This window comes from Plutella xylostella, chromosome 9, assembly GCF_932276165.1.
Source record: "Plutella xylostella chromosome 9, ilPluXylo3.1, whole genome shotgun sequence".
Classification (NCBI taxonomy): domain Eukaryota; kingdom Metazoa; phylum Arthropoda; class Insecta; order Lepidoptera; family Plutellidae; genus Plutella; species Plutella xylostella.
The window spans coordinates 4,891,153-4,913,319 of NC_063989.1; the positions used below are offsets into that span (position 1 = coordinate 4,891,153).

General features: G+C 37.7%; 1 protein-coding gene across 1 annotated transcript; it reads left to right on the forward strand.

The window, feature by feature from the left end:
- The first annotated feature begins 8,279 nt into the window (after positions 1-8,279).
- On the forward strand, positions 8,280-21,286 carry LOC105385629 (lachesin). The gene is made up of 9 exons (XM_038105985.2): positions 8,280-8,452; positions 12,616-12,823; positions 16,363-16,521; positions 17,041-17,169; positions 17,974-18,111; positions 18,600-18,749; positions 19,257-19,343; positions 20,438-20,533; positions 21,133-21,286. Exons 1-9 carry the CDS (start codon positions 8,309-8,311, stop codon positions 21,150-21,152), a joined length of 1,131 nt encoding a protein of 376 aa, XP_037961913.2. The 5' UTR covers positions 8,280-8,308; the 3' UTR covers positions 21,153-21,286.
- The last annotated feature ends 881 nt before the right edge of the window (positions 21,287-22,167 follow it).

Here is a 22,167-nt window from a genome sequence, read left to right on the forward strand (position 1 = left end):
TATGTTCTTTCCCAGGGTCTAATGTCACAAGATCTCCGCTCCTGCAATGAGCTGGTTCTCTTCTTATCTTCGAGGTCGCCAGCAGGCAATTCGCAGTGGTCCTTCTGTTCTATCAGATTGGGCCGACTTGACTGCTGGTGTTCCTCAAGGCGGTATTCTCCCTCCTTTGCTTTTTTCTACTTTTATAAACTCCGTCACGTCCAATCTTCACTGCTCCTATCACTTGTATGCCGATGACTTGCAAATTTACAGCCATGTTAAAATTGACGAATTAGATGCTGGCATTGCTGGGGTGAATGGTGATCTCGACGAGATACTTAGGTGGTCACAGAACTTTGGCATTTCCGTCAACCCTAAAAAGTGTCAGTCCATAATTGTAGGTAGTTCTAGACTTTTATCCTGTCTGGACTATACCACTGTACCTCCAGTTAAATTTGACGGGCGTGTGGTACCTTACTCACCAACTGTTATTGACCTAGGGCTGACTATCGATCAACACCTGAGTTGGGAGCAACAGTTGGACAAGGTGTCTCGCAAAGTGTATGCTTCTCTCCACTCCATGCTTCGCCTTAAAAACTTTCTTCCTCAACACACGAAATTAGCATTAGTCAACTCACTGCTCCTACCGATCCTGGACTACGCGGATGTGTGTTATTTGGATTTGACCGAGGCACTTCTCAATAAGCTTGAACGCTTATTGAACACCTGTATCCGTTTCGTTTTTGGGCTACGTAAATATGATCACGTGTCCCAGTACCGCGCACAGCTAAAATGGCTCCCCATCCGAGATCGTAGAAATCTACGGATTCTATGTCTCCTCTTTTCTGTCCTCCACGAGCCAAATACTCCCCCTTACCTTAAGTCCATGTTCAACTTTCTTTCTGACACTCACACTCGTCATCTCCGTTCCTCCCATAATCATCTATTAGCACTACCCTCTTTCCATTCTGGTTTCATGTCAGATTCTTTCGCTGTCACCGCTGTGCGCCTCTGGAATAATCTTCCCGAGAACATTAGGAAAGCTCCTTCCCGCAATGTCTTCAAGCGACTAACCCGTGCTCATTATCTCAGCAAGTTAGATAAGTAGCATTTTCTTGTACCTCTTTGAATATTATAATTTTGTATGTATTAATGTATAAATATATGTATATATATATATATATATATATTGAATTTATAGTATTATTAGTAATTTATAGTATGTATATTTTATGTATATCTATTAAGTTAATTATCAAGTGACTTTATTTTGTTTTTGCTTTTTCAATTTAATAACTACTTTTTTTTTTGTTGCACCTTTCTACTAGTTTTTCTGTACCTCCTGTAGGTTGGCTGGTAGAAAATGCTTTTAGCATTAAGTCCACCTTTTGTACACTTATATTTCATATTTGTGCAATAAAGTATCAAATAAAATAAATAAAATAAAATAAACCATATGTATACCAAATTTCATTCAAATCCGTTCAGTAGTTTTGGCGTGAAAGAGTAACAGACAGACAGACAGACAGACAGACAGACACAGTTACTTTCGCATTTATAATATTAGTTAGGATAGTTAGGATAAATATGTGGGGACATCTCACACACGGCCATCCGACCCCAAGCTAGGCAGAACCAGTGTTATAGGTGTCGGACAGCTGATATATCTACACAAATACATAGATAGATAGGTGCAGTGGCCTGCGCCTAAAAGTATACAGGCGGAGTTTTTAAAATAGGATAATGTACCTATAATTTAATAATTATAATTATAGGTACATTATCCTCGATGTGAACCATAAAACCAAACACCCTCATAAAATGCGTTCAGCAAATGTTTAAGCACGGTTCGAATCAGATCAAATAATCCAGCTTGTAAGTGCTGGTATTGGAGTCTTTGAAGCCCCGTCTTGAGTGGACCGATACGTTTCTAATTGCACTTGATTATTTGGCGAACTTGAGTTTCAAGAACCGATCAAAAATACTCTGAAAGGAAAGCTTCAGGTTTGGGGCATGCGCAGTAGCTTCTGAGTTCCCGAATTTTAGAGGGAATATGCCAGTAGCGCGAGTGGGAGTGCTACGAACCCACGTAGGTTCGGAAAGAAAAATCTATCGGCAACTTTGTGAATGAAAAGTTGATACAAAAGTGAGTGTTATTGAGAGCATCCAACTAAAGTGTTAGTGTTGTTGCAGAAGTTTGTGGAAGTATTTGTTGTACTTGTACTGTGCTCTATTATGGTGAAATACTGAAAATAGTGAAAATGTACATGTTTAGCTTCTTAGCGACGTGTTTGATGATTTTGGCTGTTTATGCAAAAGGCAAGTAGCTAAAAAAAGCTATTAACTCTGATATTTGTATAACACGTATAACTATGAGTTTTTTTTTATACTGCCAATATATTTGTCTAGAATTACAGTTCTTATCGAAGATCTGTCGTAAGTCGGATAGTTCAGATAAGCTCATTAGAGGAGTCACATAGTACCTACCTATTTTCTTTTCTTTGGTTGGTCGTTAGTTTTTCAGTCCTCCTGACCTGTCCTCCATGACCTCCTGATGCACCTTATTTCGGCTTACTACATATATCCAATCGAAACGTATACGAACCGCGGCACCCAGGGCAATCAGCGACTGATGCCAATCTAACTGGCTTAATCCTTTCACCAAAGTATTTATACCTAGTCCAGTACATTTTCTGAAGTAATACCTAAATGGGGGAGATTAACCCCCGTGTTAGGCCCGGTTTCCACCAAAGTGGAGACGAGAGGAGATGTGTTTTGAATAACAATCAGATTTCGTTATTTCTCATACATCTCGCCGCTTAGCATCTAGTCTGTTTTCTGTGTGTCTGTCACATTTTTCAAGCGGCCGCGTGCGAGCAAAAAAAATATTTCTGAATATATAATACAAGGAAGAAATCAGTATAAAATTTACACAGCATCACGCTACAGCGATTGATTTACCTAACGGAATGAGGTTCTTCCCCAGAACATCAATCGTATGATAATATTCTAATCAATCTTGAAAACTAACTATCAATCTCTAATACTGAGATAATTCCGCGAGTTATTAATAATAATTAAAATCTGAAATTGTCTCCGTTCGTTCAAACAAATGCGGGATCCCACTAATGGCGGTAGGTTAATCAGAAGTTCCGAGAAACGCCAGTCTGAAACAGGACAGTAATTTAATAGAATAAATTAATATTACTTAGGGCGGATTCGGCCAACGTCGAGTAACTTTTTACTCACGAGTAAAGTACCAGTTACTCGCGAGTAAGCAGATTTTGCATTCTACCAAACCTGAAACCAAGATAACTAGCTTATCCCAAGAATAAAATGTTATACCGCCAAAATTGACCGTGTAACGAGCTTATCCGAGAGTAATTTTGTAATGGCGGCAGCACATCAGCTGATTAGAAAACCGTCATAATGACATATAAACACATCTGTCAAAACATAAACAAAAGTACGTTAAAAGGCAAAGTCTCAGAATAACAACAGCGAATAAAATATTAAAACATAAACAATTTCATACTTTTATAATCCATTCAAACTAAGTTGGCATGTCATTTCTATTGCATGCTTTGAAACGCAGCTATTTTTACTTTAGTTGCATTACAGTTTCGTTCCTCGTTCATTCAATTTAATCATGGTATAACTTGGTAGAATGCAAATGTACTTATCCTAGATATTTACTCGCGTATAATTTTAATTCCGGTATAGTTATTCTCGTGTAACGTGATGTTTGGACGAATCCACCCGAAGCACTAACTACACCTGGCCGCAACTACTCGACCGCAGCTAATAAAATAAAAAGCAATGAAATGGCCTTGCTATGTTCCCCGTGTCAGGAATTTGTCTATGTCACTTCCTTGTCTACTGGTAACAAACAACATGGCTGTACATATTATTTTCTCCAATTTACAATAAAAGTTAATTATACCCAATATGTGAGTATTTCTTCTAATTCTCTACAAATAACCACTGCGCAACGATATATAAATAACAGGTTATGGGCGAAATGGCGCAAAGTTACCCAAAGTTGGAAGCTTCAAGCTTCGACAATTGGCTCTTCAGAGTCAAATGCTTGTTAGACGAAAAACAGATAAAATACGTTTTAGAAAGCAAAACCACCGAAAAGAGTGATGAAAAATATGGAGCAAACGATGCGAAGGCTAAATGCATCATAGTTCAATGCCTTACGGACAAGCATTTAAACATAATAAAAGAGTGCAACACGGCACAAGAAATGGTAAAAGTACTAGAAGACACATTCCAAAGAAAGAGTATAATGACTAAGATTCATTTACGAAGAAAATTGCTAAACGTGAAACATGAAAAATCCGAGAAACTAGAAGAGTATTTCGCAAGGTTTGATACCATCGTACGGGAACTGGAATGCACCGGAGAGAAGGTGGAAGAGAAAGATAAAGTCTGTTACATACTGACAGGACTAGAAGAAAGATATGACAGCTTAATAACAGCAATAGAAACAATAAATACAGATATTAAGTTAGAATATGTAAAAGCGAGACTATTAGATGAAGAACTAAACATGAAGAACAAAAATCCGGAACATACAAGTGAAGAAACAGCATTCCCCAACATAATGACATGCTACAGATGCAACAAACCCGGACACATAGCAACAGAGTGCCGAGGAAGAGGAAGAGGACAGAGAAGAGGAACACAATTTCAAGGGCGAGGAAACAGAGGTCATGGTCGAGGAAGAGGATATATAGCAAGAGGACAAGGTCATCAATATGGAAACTACAGTCAAGAAGGCCAAAGACATCATGCGAGCCAACAGAGATCATCGTGGCAGCACACGGCTGCAACTGCATCAGAAGAAAATAAAGAATTTTCATTCATAGCAGGTACACAAAATGATAATTTTAAGAACAACAAAGTTGAGAATTGTAAATTAGAGTTCATTGTAGATTCAGGTTGCACAGAACATCTAATTCAAAGTAAATACGAGAGATATATTTCAGAAATTCAATACTTAGATAAAGAAGTAAAAATATTCATAGCAAATGGAGATTACGTAACAGCAAACAAGAGAGGAAATATTTATGTCACAAGTGATAGCGCAAGTATAAAAATAGACGCACTAATAGTAGAAGACTTGTCATTTAACTTACTTTCTGTAAGAAAAATAGTCCAGAATGATTGTGAAGTAAGGTTTAACTCTGAAACTGTAGAAATTCAGAAGAATAATAATAGCGGTAATAAAATAGTAGGATACTGTTCAGGGAAACTATATAAGTTACATACAGAGATAGCTGTAGATAGATGTAACTATGCTAATTTCAGCACCGGCGAAGTATGGCACAGAAGGCTGGGACATCTCAACCGTAGGAGTTTACAAACTATGAACCTACCGGTAAGCAAAAATGTATGCGGTCCATGTATGGAAGGAAAAGGAAAGAGGAAACCATTCCAAAGGATATTGAAACCAAGGTCGCATAGTATAGGCGAATTGATACATACAGATATAGCAGGGCCAGCAAATATCGAAGGTTTAAACGAAGAGCGATATTATCAAACTATAATCGACGACTACTCACACTTTTGCGAAGTGAGACTTTTAAAAATTAAAAGTGAAGCAACAGATAATATTATACACTACATAAATAGATTTGAAAATGAAAAAGGAATAAGAGTTAAGAAAATAAGATGTGACAATGGAGGAGAGTTTAAAAATAGAAAAATGGAATCATTTTGTCAGGAGCGTGGCATTATTATACAGTATACTACCCCATACTCACCACAAAGCAATGGAGTTGCCGAACGCATGAATCAGACGTTATACAACAAAGCCAGAACACAACTGAATGAGGCTAATCTGCCAAAACATCTATGGGGAGAAGCAATATTATGCTCAGCATATCAGCTAAATCGATGTCCATCATCTGCCATTAATTTTGAGACACCAGAATGCATTATGAGAGGAAAAACTGACTTGACAAGACTCAAAACTTTCGGTAGTAAAGCATGGGCTGTGATTTTACCAAGACAGAGCAAATTCGAAGGCAGAGCGAAAGAAGGGAGAATGGTAGGCTACGCACCAACTGGATACAGGCTGTGGGATCCAGAGACTAACAAAATAATCATCAGTCGAGATGTAAGATTTGATGAATCAGACATCATATATCAAGAAAAGAAACATGACAATAATGTAAGATACTACCAAGAAGAAGAACAAGGACAAGAAAATGAACAAGATGAGAATGTACAAAGAGAAGCTGAAGTGCAAGTTCATGAAGAGAGACATCAAGAACTAAGTAGAGAACAAAGAACTAGAAAGCTACCTACATATTTAAAGGATTACGAATTGGAAGAAGACGTTATAGAACAAGAAGCAAACATAGCATTCTGTCTACACATAGAACCTCAAACATATGATGAAGCTATAAAAGAAGGAGAAGGATGGAAAGAAGCCATTGATAATGAGTTAAAATCACACGAACAACTAAATACTTGGACAGAGACAGAACTACCAAACAAGAAAAGAGCTATAGATACCAAATGGGTTTTTAGAACAAAGCAAGATGGAAAAAAGAAAGCACGACTAGTAGCAAAAGGTTTTCAAACAGACAACAAATACAATGTTTACTCACCAGTGGCCAGAATGTCAACTATAAGAATGATGCTAAGCTATGCACTACAGGAAGATCATCAGCTAAGACAGTTTGATGTACCAACTGCATTTCTTAATGGCGAATTAAAAGAAGAAGTATATATAAAACCACCAGATGGAGTACAAGTCGGCCAAGGAAAGGTACTGAAGCTAAACAAAGCTTTATATGGTTTGCGAGAAGCACCAAAATGCTGGAATGACAGATTTCACGACTTCATAATTAAGCAAGGTTTTGAACAATCAAAGCATGATTTTTGCTTATACACGAAAAAAGATGAATGGTTACTGATCTGGGTGGATGACATCATAACAATGGGAAACTGTATGGATACTATAAAGAAATTAAAAGAAGAATTCAATGTAAGAGACCTGGGAGAAGTTAAAGAGTATATAGGCATGGAAATACATAGAGAGCAGAATATATTGAAAATAAAACAAGGAAAGATGATTAATAAAATAATAGAAAAATTCGGAATGGAATCGTGCAAAGGTGTAAATACGCCGATAGAGGCTACAAAATCTAAGAACAATGAAGAAGAAGAGATAATCACAAATGTACCGTATAGAGAACTAATTGGATGTTTAACATACATCTCTACAACATCTAGACCAGATATAACTTACGCAACTTCATACCTAAGCAGATACTTAGATAAACCAACGAAAGAAAGATGGATTGCGGCTAAGAGAATACTAAGATATCTAAAACAAACTGCAAGTAAATGCTTAACCTATATTAAGAATAAAGATTCGCAGAAGAGATTATTAGCTTACAGTGACGCGGATTGGGCAAGCGACAGTCAAGACAGGAAAAGCGTAAGTGGCTGCGCTATATTTTACTGCGACAATTTAATTTCATGGTTCTCAAAGAAACAATGCACCGTCTCATTATCATCTGCAGAGGCAGAATATGTGGCTGCTGCAATGGTAACGTCGGAGCTAATATATTTAAAAGGTATATCAGCTAACTTCAATATGGATATTGATGCATACTTACTTGTTGATAATCAAAGTGCGATTAGAATGATTGAATGTAACGAAAATAGTAAGCGCACCAAACATATCGATATTAAGTTTCATTTTGTAAAAGATGCGGTATGTAATAAGAATATTGTTGTATCGTATGTATCTACGCAACAAAATGTAGCCGATATATTTACTAAACCGCTAAATATTGTAAAACACAATTACTTTGTAATGAAACTGTTTATTATATAAAATAAGAAGTAGGATTGTAATGTTAAAAATGTTACGTTGTAAGTTGTTTTAATTGTGAAGAAAAGAAGTGTTATAAGTTTATTTAATTGCAATATTTAATTAGATATTTAATATTGAGAGGGGGTGTCAGGAATTTGTCTATGTCACTTCCTTGTCTACTGGTAACAAACAACATGGCTGTACATATTATTTTCTCCAATTTACAATAAAAGTTAATTATACCCAATATGTGAGTATTTCTTCTAATTCTCTACAAATAACCACTGCGCAACGATATATAAATAACACCCCGAGATACGAAATGACACCGTTTTAGGTAAAATCCACCCGAAATATAGGGAAGGAAATCTTACGCACACTGCTGCTATAAGCTATAAGTACATGCTATAATTAATATATGTATAATATAAGCTATAAGTGCAAGACAGACGCAATACATTGCCTTTCAAGAGTGGCACCAAAGGAGTTATGAAGAAGAAATCTTGCCTTTTAAAAAAACAAATGTTTGTTGCAGATGAGCCGTATTTCCTGGACTCCGGTCAGAACGTGACGGTGGTGCTGGGCAGAGACGCTACTCTAGTCTGCCGGGTGCAGAATCTAGACAGCTACAAGGTAATATAATACTTCGATAGGTACACTATACATAATAGACTTACATATAATGCAATAAAATGCATATAAAGCATTTGATTGTGTGGATCATGCCACTCTACTTATGAAACTTAAATATTATGGGCTAACTGGCAAAGCTCTTACATTATTGGAATCATACTTGAGCAACAGAACTCAACTAGTTGACATAAATGGAGTGCGTTCGGCTGGCTGTCCTGTCAGTATGGGTGTTCCCCAAGGCTCGATTTTAGGACCATTCTTGTTTCTTGTATATGTTAACGATTTACCGTTTTTGGTAGATAAATTATGTGAGATAGTACTGTTTGCTGATGATACTTCACTTATATTTAAGTTGAAGCGACAAGAAGTCAATTTTGACAATGCAAACAGTACTCTTTCCATAGTTGCTAATTGGTTCACTGTAAATAATTTAGCTCTTAACTCCAAGAAAACAAAATGTATTAAATTCACTTTGCCTAATGTAAGACAAGTAGAGACATATTTGACATTGAATAACGATAAGCTAGAGTTAGTAAATGAAACGGTATTCCTGGGTATTACAATTGACTCAAAGTTGCAATGGGGACCCCATATTGAGAGGATAGCCGGTAGATTGAGTTCTGCAGCTTATGCGGTTAGAACCATTAGACAGTTAACAGATGTAGATACAGCCAGGCTTGTGTATTTTAGTTATTTTCATAGTGTTATGTCTTACGGAATTCTATTGTGGGGACGAGCGGCTGACATTAATCAAATCTTTGTTCTGCAAAAACGAGCAATTCGAGCCATATATGTATTAGGGTCTAGAATTTCATTAAGAGATACGTTTAAGGAAATAGGTATTCTAACTGTTCCATGCCAATATATTTATGAAAATATTATGTATGTTCGTAAAAACTTAAATTCATTTAGTAAAGTAGGAGCCACTCACGGTATTGAGACCAGAAACAAAAATAAGTTGCTTTTCCCCACACTCAGACTTTCGAAAACAAACACATCATTCATGGGGAACTGTATACGCTTTTATAATAAATTATCAAATGAAGCAATAAACCTTACTGAGAAAAAATTTAAGAATTATGTTAAAGCTACATTATGTAGTAAAGCTTACTATAGTATAAATGATTATTTAAACGACAAAAACGCGTGGTCTTGTCCACCTCAGCTAAGGCTATTGAAAAAATTAAATGGATTATAGGTACTTAAGTAAAATTGTAGGTACTAGATAGAAGTAAAAATTGTAATAGATTATAAGGAAAAAGTTGAAAAGATGCTCGAGGAGTTTCTTTCGCCATTTCTTTCCTTCTCAATGACGGGGCCCTTGTGAAATGGTGGTAGATGACTATCGACAAATAATTGTAAAATTTTACGTCGATTAAACCATTTGAATTTGAAAAACCATTTGAATTTGAATTTGATGCAGATAGTTCGCGACCTATCACGTGAGTACAAAGCGAAAAGCGGGTGACTCGTCTGCGAGACATCTCTGACTACCCCTTCGGGCATTACAGTCGTGAGCATATGTACCTATCTACTTATGTATGTAATGCAGAATATGCATTCCTCATCATCGAGATAAAATCAATTTTCATTTTACAGTACAAAGGCTTAGCACCTAACGTAATGAGTTATAAACATTATGTCTATAGTCTGTACATAATAAAACCTTTGAAGTACATAAATTATGTTATCCAAGTATCAGAAAGGCATGGAATTTATATTGCCGTCATAAACTTTGGAGCATCCAACTGAGTAAAATTGTTACTTTTATCTTCTTCACGGGTAAAAGAATATTTAGAAATTTATCTACTTGTAAAATAAAAAGGATTCCATTATAGTAACTTTGAGTCCACCAGCAGTCACTTATCTAATATTTTAAACCTAATGGTCGTCATAGAACAATGTCGACTCGGGTGTAGGTATTTATAAATAAGGCAAGAACAGCAATTGGTCAACTTTACACTCATTCGAGAATAGCCTCACCCAATGCTCAAAGTTGAGATTTTTTTAGTCTAATGCAGTCCAACTATAAAGTCCTGATATAATGACTAAAATTCATCATCATCATCACGACCCATTACGTCCCCACTGCTGGGGCACAGGTCTCCTTCCAATGAAGGAAGGGTATTAGGCCTAGTCCACCACGCTGGCCAAGTGCGGGTTGGTGGACATTAAAGAGTGCGATTTTGTAAAAACTTTTTATCATTATCAGGTATTTACTTATATTTACATACATTTAAAAAATAAAATACCGTTTGGCAATGGCTTTTTAACGGATTTGTTCTTTAATAAGTAAATAAAATACATCGATTAAATACGGTCTGCAACAATTAGTTAGGATCCACTTCCGTTTTCAGGACTTTATAGTTTTACTGTAGGTATGTTGTGGTTGTTCTATTCGAATGGAACGTTTTAACATGAATAATTTTTACAGTTTTATTTACTCTCTCAATTAAGTGACCATTTAAATTATTAATCGAATATACCTATCATAATGTAATTTTGACCTGATTGTGCAAAGCGTGTGAATCAACCTGATGAAAGAGCCACGGAACAGTTAATTACATTTGTGTGGCCGACGCGGTCACATTGTAATGTATAATAAATCACATTCATGGGAAATTAAAAGAGTAGTACCTAGAATCAAAATATATTATTTGGGGTCAGTTAAATTAATTTTGCCAATTAGGAACATACCATCGAGAAATACAACAAATTTATATATTTTATATCGGTATCCGGTTAGTAATGGTTTCTTATAGATAGATCTTATGTAATTACCTAAATTATCGAGTGGAAACTATTGATAACAACATGAAACATGATATGGCTAAACAATATTTTTCCATTAGCAATAGATAAACTAGATGTATAGGACGTATCAATAATAAATGATAGATTAAACAATAGTTATACTCATAATAATGAGGCATGTATAAATTAGGTATAGTTTAAAATAAAGACATTTCAGCAAATTCTGTAAAAACTATTTCCGGTATTTCCATATCCAGATGTGATAGCTACTTCAATTATGTTACACATTTTTACAAAACATTAGTAACTAAATAACATTTACATTTATCTAATGATGGTATTATAAATATTAGACGGAGTACTTAAAATATCTTCCTAGTGAATCATAACAAAATAGTTAAAATAAAACTGCGGTTGGCAATAGTTGCAAAAATTTAATTAAAATAAATAGAATATTTGCAACAATTCTAACCTAACCGCAATATGGCATGGTCTATTTATATTATATTCTCTTCTATTTTCTATTATCTGCACTTGGTTTTCTAGAATGGTAGTTTTGTACATATCCCCAAGGTCTAAACTAGCTTCCTAAGATTGAATCATTGCCCACATGATGGCCCACTGAGGGCTTTTGGGTGTTGGTGGTGGAAGGCTCACTTCACACATCACAATTCATCATCATTCACACATCACAATTCCAAAGAAGTGATTTGAATTCGCATCTCTAGCGAGAGAATCGGGAGCCTACCCGACTCAGAATTTACTTCCCTAGTGTGGCAGCGTCAATAAGATCGAATAGATTGAAATACAGTTTTTACAGAAAATTATATTCATTTCAATGAAAAAAGTCTGCTAAGGCCTACGAAGCCTACGCCGCGGCGTAGCACAAGCCTACGGTGATGGCGTAGCACTTGCAACATCAATCTGCAACCAAACAACAACGCGGTCTCGGCTATGGCGGCAACATGCATTTATTTTCGGGAAATATAGGCAGGGCTTTTTTGTATTTACTGTTTTTTCTTATAATATGTAGATAAGGCTGTAGAAGGTTCTTATGAACCAATGTTAGATAGCATACTTTCGATTGAGGTAACCTATGTACTTAGCTACTTATACTTAATAATGATCGTTATTTTATTCATACTTCATTATAAACCTGTATTTATCACGCTACCTATAATCATTACTAGCTTTTCTCGCTTTGGTCTAAAAGGTTTTCCCAAGAAAAACCAATATATAAAACATCTCTATCTATTAAAAAAACTGCATCAAACCGTTGTGTAGTAAAGATCTAAGCATACATACATATGTATGCAGGAAGCGACTTTGCATTACACAATGTAGTGATTTTACGTAAAAATATCGACCAACAAACCTTACACTTATACCCAACCCTTTCCACTCACCAGGTGGCGTGGCTCCGCGTGGACACCCAGACCGTGCTCACCATCGGCACCCACGTGATCACGAAGAACCCCCGAGTCGCCGTGTCCCGGCCCGAAGCCGCGGCCTGGGCTCTGACGGTGCGGGGCGCACGCCGCGCCGACGCCGGCGCCTACATGTGCCAGGTCAACCGCGAGCCGATGATACACGCCACGCATCACCTGCAGGTGGTCGGTCAGCATACAGAGACCTTATATTGATGGTATTGTGTAGAGTGTTGAGCTTAAATTCTTAGGGCAATAGGAAAAACTGGGTTGTTTATAGTCACTAGAATTTCAGCAACTTCGCCGTCAACCGCGTGCCGATGATACACGCCACGGATCAACTGCAGATGGTCGGTCAGCATACAGAGACCTTATATTTATTTTATTGTGTAGAGATGAGCTTAGATTCGCAGGCAAAAGTTGGTTCTTTATAGTCAGTAGATTTTCAGCAAACTTCGCTGTCAACAGCGAGCCAATATCAACCGCAGGTGGTCGGTCAGCTGTCAGCACACAAAAAGCTAATATCAACGTTATTGTGAAGAGTGTTGAGTTTAGATTCGTAGGCCAAAGTTCTTAGTTCTCTTTCCCAAAGGCACTAGGTTTTCTAGCGAGCTTCACCGCAAAGTTTTGATTTTGGTTTTGCCATTTTTCCAGATTTTTTCTTTTGAGCCTTGTAAATTTAGTAAACATGTCGCGAGGCCGTGAGTCAGGGTCATTTAGATATTATTTTATAAGGATTACCTAATTCTTGAACTGATGACACTATAAAGAATCACTGTAGGGTGTAGGCCTAAGTAATATTATAATATTATAATTAGGTATAGTTAATGATAAATAAGTGCCAAGAAGGATGCAAATAAGTGACCTAAATGCAACAATTCCACAGCAAAAACAGCAAACCTGTCGTTCGAAATGCTAGAAATTACGCTCGGCCATAGAATACTAAGTAATGAAACAATGTAAGGATGCAGCATCTGTAATGGTTGCCCTCATTGACCTGGCAACAAAGCTCTATTCTAATAATATGAAAACACGGGTATTATTATCACAAAACATAGCGATACCAACTTATCTACCCAATCATATTTTGCAGACATCCTTTATCAAAAGGATGTCTGCAAAATGTTCGTTGTCTGCAAACGTTCATACTTAGTAAGGAATTGTCTAATATTGTATTTACACACGCTGATGATAATGAGATATAGTTACACGAGCAAAGGAAGGCTGATCCGAGTGACAAAGTTATGGAATTAAATTACTTCTTCTTTGCGTAGTGAAAGTACTCTCGTAAACAATGAATAAGTTTTAGTAACATATAATGACGCTATCTGCAATATTGAAGTACAATACAATACAATACAATACAATCCACTTTATTTGCACCAAAAAACAGAATCAATACAAAATAAAACTTAAAAATAACAACAGTACAAAAAGGCGGCCTTATTGCTTATAGCTTATAGAAGTACGTGAGCGCATCAGAATATTACCAACTAAAAACGTAAATATAGAGTACAAAACTTTTTTTTTAAATTGGAGACATTTGGTTCATTTATTTGGAATTTACTTAATGAAACTTTTTTATTGCGAGTGAGTGATTAGCCAGTGAGACAAGTTGTCAGTCACTGACTGCCAAACTCCAAAGTCCATTTACTGTACATAATATACACGTATGTATTTATTTAGAACTTCAATAACATTTCCTTTGCATGATTGAAATAACTATATCGGTCCGACTTGTGACTTGTGTCGTTGACGTCGTGGCGCAAACTCTAGGCAAAGTTGTTTACAGCAATGTGTTTTCCGAAACCTGTCAAAATAAACGAACGGAGACCTAATTGTTTACCGCGTCTGAAGTTACTTTGCATAATTATTATAATAGTATTTGGTACGCAGTTAATATTTGCTAGTGCAAATATTAACTGCGTAATAGGTAACCTAAATATTGAATTAGGAACAGGATTACAATATGACAGAGTTGTGAGCTGAAAACTTTCCAATATGCTTAGACCTACATAATATGTACTCAAAGAAATAATGTATCTATTTATCTTAAAGTAATAATATGTACCAGGTTTTTATAAAGACCAACTCAACGTGGACTTCCTATTAAAAAACCACTCTTCTAATGTATGAAATAAGAAGCAACTAAAATCTACGCTGCACTCAAAACTAGGTGCACTGCTGAAATTCAGGACACGTACGAAACTTGAGACGCTCACATACTTCATAGTTCCTCTTAATAGGGCCCGAGACAGAGGATTCACTGGATTAAGCCATAAGTGCCTCAGACTGGCTCACACATAGAGCTGGAATGACAAGGAAGTTTTGAAGAAATCTACGTACTTATATAAACTTTAACATTATTCATACGAAATTGTGTTTGTTACTTTATCTTTGTTTTACGGCGCAACAGATATAACACTCGCGAGCAATGAAAAAGTTCCACTTACAAAATGCCGACATCAAATGACCCCAATGTTTTTCTTCTTCTTCTTCAAGTGCCTCTCCATTATGTGCAAAAAAAAACACACACACTCACGCCTTGTACTAATGTACTCCCTTGCGGGGTAGGCAGAGGTGCATTGCTGCACCCACTTTTCGCCAGAGTGTTATGTTGGTCCCAATGTAATAGGGGACGGGCCTATTGCCATTTTACGGGCACATCCAAGACCCGAGAACAAATATCTGTGTTTAAACAAATATCTGCTCCAGCCGGGAATCGAACCCGGCGGGACCTTCGGCTCAGTAGTCAGGGTCACTAATCACTACCCCATTCGGTCGTCTATGTGCAATTTTTTTTAAATATTTAATTTAGCATTTTGTCATAATATTACCGTTTTTAGTTGGTATTAAGTATTCTGATGCTGAGGGTGGTTAAATAAAATAATTCAATGTTGCAAACGGTGTCATGAAACTTGGTACTATTGTCACTAGAACTTTTTCAGTGCTTGTGAGTGTATTAGTAAATAGGTTTATCCAAGAGCTATAGTTGCTACCTACACGTCATTCTAAAAGGCTTTGTAGGCGCACTTCGTGTTCGGGATGCAATACCTATAGGCATAGATTGTAACGTGGTTTCAGGATTTCAAACCTTTGACCGCAAAATGAAGTTCACTGTGGTTTTTGAATAATTTTTTTTTAACCCAACGATTTTTTAAAAATAAAATCTTTTTTATGGAACACAAGGTTTTCTAATACTTCCAGTTCACGGTTCCCTTACAAGTGAATTTTAACTCGGCAACTTTACCTAGTTGACCAGTGAAACATTCTTGTCTGCTGTCCTTCTTGTAGCGCACTGTGTCGTGGCGCACCTTACGGGAACCCCTGGCTGGTGTATCTTATTGGTATAACGCATTTTTATATCAGTGCTCCTATCCACTGCTCCATGGACACCTTATTTCAGACTTCTGTCTGGATGACGGTATAGTGTGTGTAATTATGACTCAGTTGTCGCAAATTGCAGGTCACTCACATAAATATATCAAGTATCTCGTTTCTAAGAGTAGCTGCTTGCTCCTATTAGATTGAAAGTGGAGATGTCACATCAAGCCACGTAACAATAACCTAACCGGAACGGAGGAGCGTACCGCAGTTGTAAACTTGTAACTCACTACTACCCGCACGAGCAATGAAAACGTTCCAATGACATAAAGAACGACAGTGGCATATGGAACTTTTTCATTGCTCACCAGTGTATTACCACCTCATCAAGCGCCCTGTCCACAGTGCCACCGGACATCACGGCGGGCGGCAGCGGGGGCGAGGTGCGGGCGCGGGAGGGCGAGGGCGCCGCCCTACACTGCAGCGCCACCGGGGTGCCACCGCCCAGCATCACCTGGCGACGGGAGGACGCCGCTGCCATCCACGTCAACGGTAATGTCACTGGTGAGTTGAACTGAGCATTGCTTTTGGAGATGGCAGTAGATAGAGTTTCCAAGTAGCTCATCCCGTCAAATAAGGGCCGAACCTATATTCTGGAACATTTTGGTCGTTGAAATGAATCAACGAAATTAACCGAATGGTGCCTGGAATGTAGAAGTTGCCGAAGATACCGCCAGAAACTTCTAGATTCCAAGTATACAAGGGATTAGGAGGTAGGTTCTAAAAATAGGAATTAGCATGACGGGGGGTGGCCTTGGCAATTCTTAGAAAAACGCTTTTTAACGGAAGTTATGATTTTTTATCGACTAGTGGCGCTAGTTCTGCGTATAGCGCCTTAATTAATAATGCTCTAAGTTAACAACCAAATCGCACTCGTAGTTACGGAATACAGGGACTGAAAATGGATGATTTACTCGTATTAAACTTTTCAAGCGATTTTCTTCACGAATTTTCAAAACTTATTTAAAATTACACCATCCCCTTTTGGCTTACTATACTTACCACTTTTGTAACATCCTCTAGTGAACAAATGGAGCGGTGAGTGGCTGAACCTGTCTTCAGTGAGTCGGGAGAGCGACGGCGCGTACCTGTGCATCGCCACCAACGGGGTGCCGCCGTCCGTCAGCAAGCGGATCATACTGCACGTGCTGTGTGAGTCTTCTTAAGGTCACAGCACACATACACGGATCGCCTTTCACTTCGCCTGGTTGAAGACCAGGCGTCCGCGAGCTTCTTCCGAGGCGAGGTAATTACGTTACGATTCCCATTGTGCGTTGCATTGTTAAATTTCGAACAAAGAATACTGAACGGCTCGAGTTGATACGGTCACGACCCCTTTCCGAGTTAATATGTGTGCTGTGATCTTTAGCGCGTCGGTGGCAAACACTAGTTAGGTTTGCCACCGTGGCCTGGTAAGATGATCGGCCAGTGAGAATATAGTCTCAATCGCTGACTGCCATGAGACTGGATTCGACCCTGCAACCTCTAGAATAAAAAGCATCAACCTGATAGGTACATTCGGAAAACACAACATAACGTTCAAATTAAACATAGAGTACCTACTCTTATTATAAATTTAATCAACTCTATAGTCTCTATACCAATTGAAAATCTCTTAAGCAATCCCCCAGCGTAAAAGAGAATTGAAGTTTTGAGAACCGGGTCTTATAAAGTCTTTAGATTTCCGTTAACTAATACTTAGATTAAATTCAAATTAATACTTTTCTGCATACATTATGGCTCTGTCGTTCTGAGTATATCGGCAACAAATCTTATTGCAGGTATTGTATTAAATCATAGAGCAAGCATACAGCTATGAATTTTACCAATGGTTAGGTACCACTTCAGATTTTACAACTCAATATTATTTTTGAAGCAGCTTAATGCTTTAAAGTCTTGTAAATGTATGACTTACTTAAATTTTTGCTCAAATCTAAGACTAAAATCAACCCCAAGGTGCACCGTCAGTGTTCGCGAAACAGAAGATGATGGGCGGGTACGTCGGCAGCTCGGTGTCTCTGCAGTGTCGGGTGGAGGCCAACCCACGCCCCGCCGTGTACTGGACGCACAGCCACGCCACGAGGCTGCAGTATGGTATGTACCGTGTGGTATTACTTATGGAACTTGGCATCAGATGTCATGTATTGTTAGCTTGGAGTACCAGACCTTTACCACACTTGACCCATGGTTTCTGATGACAGATGCCTAGTTATGTCGCCAGGGTTGTTACTTTTAGCATCGCTTCATAATCTGACCTCCCGACAGCTAGGGCCTTACCACAAAAACTTAGACAGTATTTAACAGGTGTTTAGCGCTATCAAACGCCTGCAAAATCTGTCAAATTTCGTTTTAAACACTTGTTAAACAGTGTTTACCTTTTTTGTGGTAATAGTTCTAATGTTTGTCCGGCTGAACGACGACTGAAAAAAAATTACACGTGATGGTGAATAAATATTATGTATATTATCATTTATATTCCGTGTTTTCGCTTTCGAAACACGAAGTCACAATCTGCCCATTTGTCTTCGACATTTACCATAAAACACACTTGTTACACATTTACATTACCACCCCACCACCAGGTTCAAAGTACCAGGCGTCCATGAGATCGGAGGGGTATCGGCACTGGGCGACGTTGCAGATCCACAATGTGACTCGCGACGACATCGGCGCCTATACCTGCCTTGTGGAGAACGCACTGGGCAAGGGACGTGCTGACATTACATTATACAGTAAGTCTTTATAACTGTCGGGTAGAGAAAGGTCGGTAACCTATTCAGGGAGAAATTGACATTTCAATGCGATAAGAAATTCTTGCTGCCTGGGAATGGCAACTTAACGCTTGGATTCACTTCGCTGTGAAAACGCTGAGTTGGCTAGAATAAGCTGCGAGTAAAAACAAACCTTATTCCACGGCTCTACACGTGCATACCCTGCGGGGGCAGTCGTAGTGTTTGGTTAGTGGGGTTGGTTTTCTTACTTCTCAGGATGGGATGGGAGTTTCTACTGTATAACTTTGTAGCAAGTAGTTGAAAAGAGCTACTTTTACTTTATAATTTTTTCTAAGGCTTTTCTGTGTTTTCCGCCCTACATTTAGTCTTACCGCAATTAAATCGATTTAACTGTAAGACGTAAGTTAATATAGGTATAACTACATTATTAAATCGAGTATACCTTAGAAATGATTAAAATAGTACTTAAATCTTCGCTAAAGTTAATGTGTTTTTTATTAATTTTAGCTCTAGCTTCTACAACTACTAGCACTATGATGATAGACCCCACCACCGACCAGGTCACCACTACATTAGAAGACTATTTAGAAATCAGTAAGTATTACCGCAAAATATATTTTTTCCAACCGCTGTGCTTAGTTCTCACGTCTCGAATGTCTCGATACGAATTGTTCGTGAAACTTAGAACTTAAAACTATCTACTCTAGCTCTTAGAGAAACACACAGTTGGTTTCAAACTCTCAAACAAAGTCTAGAAAATAGATCTAACAATATCCACTGGGTGACACATCTTTACTATACCTTATGTACTATATGAAAAAAAAAAACCGTTGCCTACAGACGAGAGACTTTTTTTTTAAGAGATCTAGGTATATACCGACGGACTAAAAGTATTGTGGAAAAAATTAAAAGTATGAAATGTTCCTCGTCTGCACAAGCTTTGATGGTGAGAAATCGCCATCATCACTCAAAATACTACCTATATTAATACTGGATTTACACAATATCATGACACGATGCTTTGTTTGAAACACTCTATGATATTGAGTTATATATTCGAACATCGCTTTGATTACAAAGAGATATTGCATGGCTCGTGTCGGGGGTGCCATTCACATCTTTCCGAGAATTAATTTATAAGATGATGTTATTTATGTGTGTGTTGGGTGTATGTGTATGTGTATGAATATAATGACAATAGACACCTACTCTAGCAGGCATGATCGAGTGTTATTTACACCAATAGCTATGATACGGATCCCACTCACGATCAAGCGTCAAAAGTGAAATATATTTTGATAAATTCACGATTCTATTCTATTGTTACAAAATTATTACGCTCCATTATTTCCATTTGCGAATTAAAAAGTTTCAAAGCTCGCAGCACTATCCTGTAAACATGACGGCATGAGTGATCGTGAGTGGGATCCCGAATGTATACCTACCGTTGAGTTACATTATATATCATATTATTATAGATTTAATTTCACATTTATTTATCCCTGTCCTCAAATTATAGGATGAACTTTTCTCAAAACATAATAATTTTCATTACGGACCAACTTTGAACTCGCAAAAAACAATTTTTAAATGTAGGACATTCACTTGTAGACATAAAACTTATTAACAGCCTACTCTTCCAGTCTTCATTTCCTCTCATCATGTATTGTGATGTTTGTGTGACGCAGGCTCGGCGGAGGCTCCGACGGACCACGTGGCGGTGGACCTGGCAGAAGAGGACCCCTATGTGGTCGTGCTGAGCCAACACCAAATGCAGAGCTTCGGTAAGCTAAGTTACAAAATTGATGAAAAACGTCATGTTCTTATAGTCTCACTGACATATTCTTATTGTGACATTCTCCAATAGCCGCTTATCCACCCGGGTTAGTAGGTGTTGTTATTAATTTTTTATTGTAAAATTTGACACACAAATCGATAACCATACGTTATTTAAACAGGGTGTTACAAATGGTATAGTCAGCTGAAAAAATGTGAGTGAGGGGATCGTTTGAATTTTCAAAAGTCGTAGAGCAAAAGTTATTCAGATTGACCCCCTTAGTCAACCCCACAGAGTACAATATATTTGGTCAACCCCTTTCAGCTCACCTTTTTGCAACAGCCTGTAGCTGTACGTTTACCTATCCTACAGAGACGGAGAAGCAGAATCAGAATAAATACAGGATCATCATCATAATCAGCCAATAATGATCCACTGCCGGACATAGGCCTCTCCCAAGGAGCGCCACAACACTCGGTCCTCGGCCTTCCTCATCCAACCACTACCGGCTACCCGCCTAAGCAGAGACACAGAGAAGCAGAGTTAGAATAAGTACAGGATGTACTGTTTCTAGATATTTCCTAATATCTTTATGTCCTTATACAGATCCTATGCCGAGTTCGTGACCAGAGAACCGACCAGATGACCAGGACGACTGGTCCATGTGGTCTTCAGCAGAAGCGGCTTCTGCTTACAGTGAACTTCGAATGATAGTAATTGTAACTGTCATTAACACTTTTTTGTAAAGTGATAAAGTGTGTTTTGTAAACCGGTAAAAGATTGTGCTTGTGGTTTCTGAGTTAAATAATATTTGACAGTGTGAGAGTGATGAATTACTATGTTTTTTTAAATGGTTGTATTTCTTTGCATTCTATGATTCTGTATTCTAGATTTGTAGAACGTTATTATCCGGCATGCAGTTATTGAAAGTTGATTGTATCAAGCGCGTATGGAAAAATATTATGCTTCCCAAGTGTCGTGTTACCCATCCCATACGTAATTTAAAGTTATCTAGAGTCTAACGGTCTTATTCATAAAAAGTTACGGGAGACCTATAGGCCTGCTTTAAGCAAATGTCAAAAAAACTTTATTCATAAACGATCAATAGCGCTAAATAACTCTCCAACTGTACCGTAAAACCTTGATATGCTAAAGTTGGCTGGACCCTACTATACACCTTCCGTAAACCTCCTATTGTACAAAAACATGGCGGCCGGTCAACAGCTGTTCTGCTTTATTGACGATTTGACATTTGTTGTGAGTTAATTTTAATTTGCTGAAAATAAGTTTCCATGGTAACGTAAAAATTTAATTTATTTTTTTGTGGGTTTTGGCTTGGCCACTGCGCCTTTAAGCCAACGTAAACTTTTTTAAGTACCGCGCCGTGGCTAACATAGATAATAGAGATTGATAAATGAATGAAAGTTTTCGCTATTTTTGTTTATGGTTTCGTCAGACCGGCAACTTAATAGGGTAAATGTCAAAATGTTTGGTCTGTGAAATCTATTAGCATCACTATAGTTATTGAAGGTTTACGGAACGATTATGAATAGAGATTTTTATGAAACCTCAAATAGGCTTAAAGTGTTCCGTAGCTATTGAGCTCAGTAAACCTACTTTAAGGTTTTTTTATGAATAAGA

Bases quoted from the DNA above. Each gene is read 5' to 3' on its own strand.
- LOC105385629 (XM_038105985.2), top strand. From the start codon at position 8,309: ATGAAGAAGAAATCTTGCCTTTTAAAAAAACAAATGTTTGTTGCAGAT. The intron at 8,453-12,615 runs GTAATATAATAC...TCCACTCACCAG, and splicing joins AGAATCTAGACAGCTACAAG to GTGGCGTGGCTCCGCGTGGA. The intron at 16,522-17,040 runs GTGAGTTGAACT...AACATCCTCTAG, and splicing joins CGTCAACGGTAATGTCACTG to TGAACAAATGGAGCGGTGAG.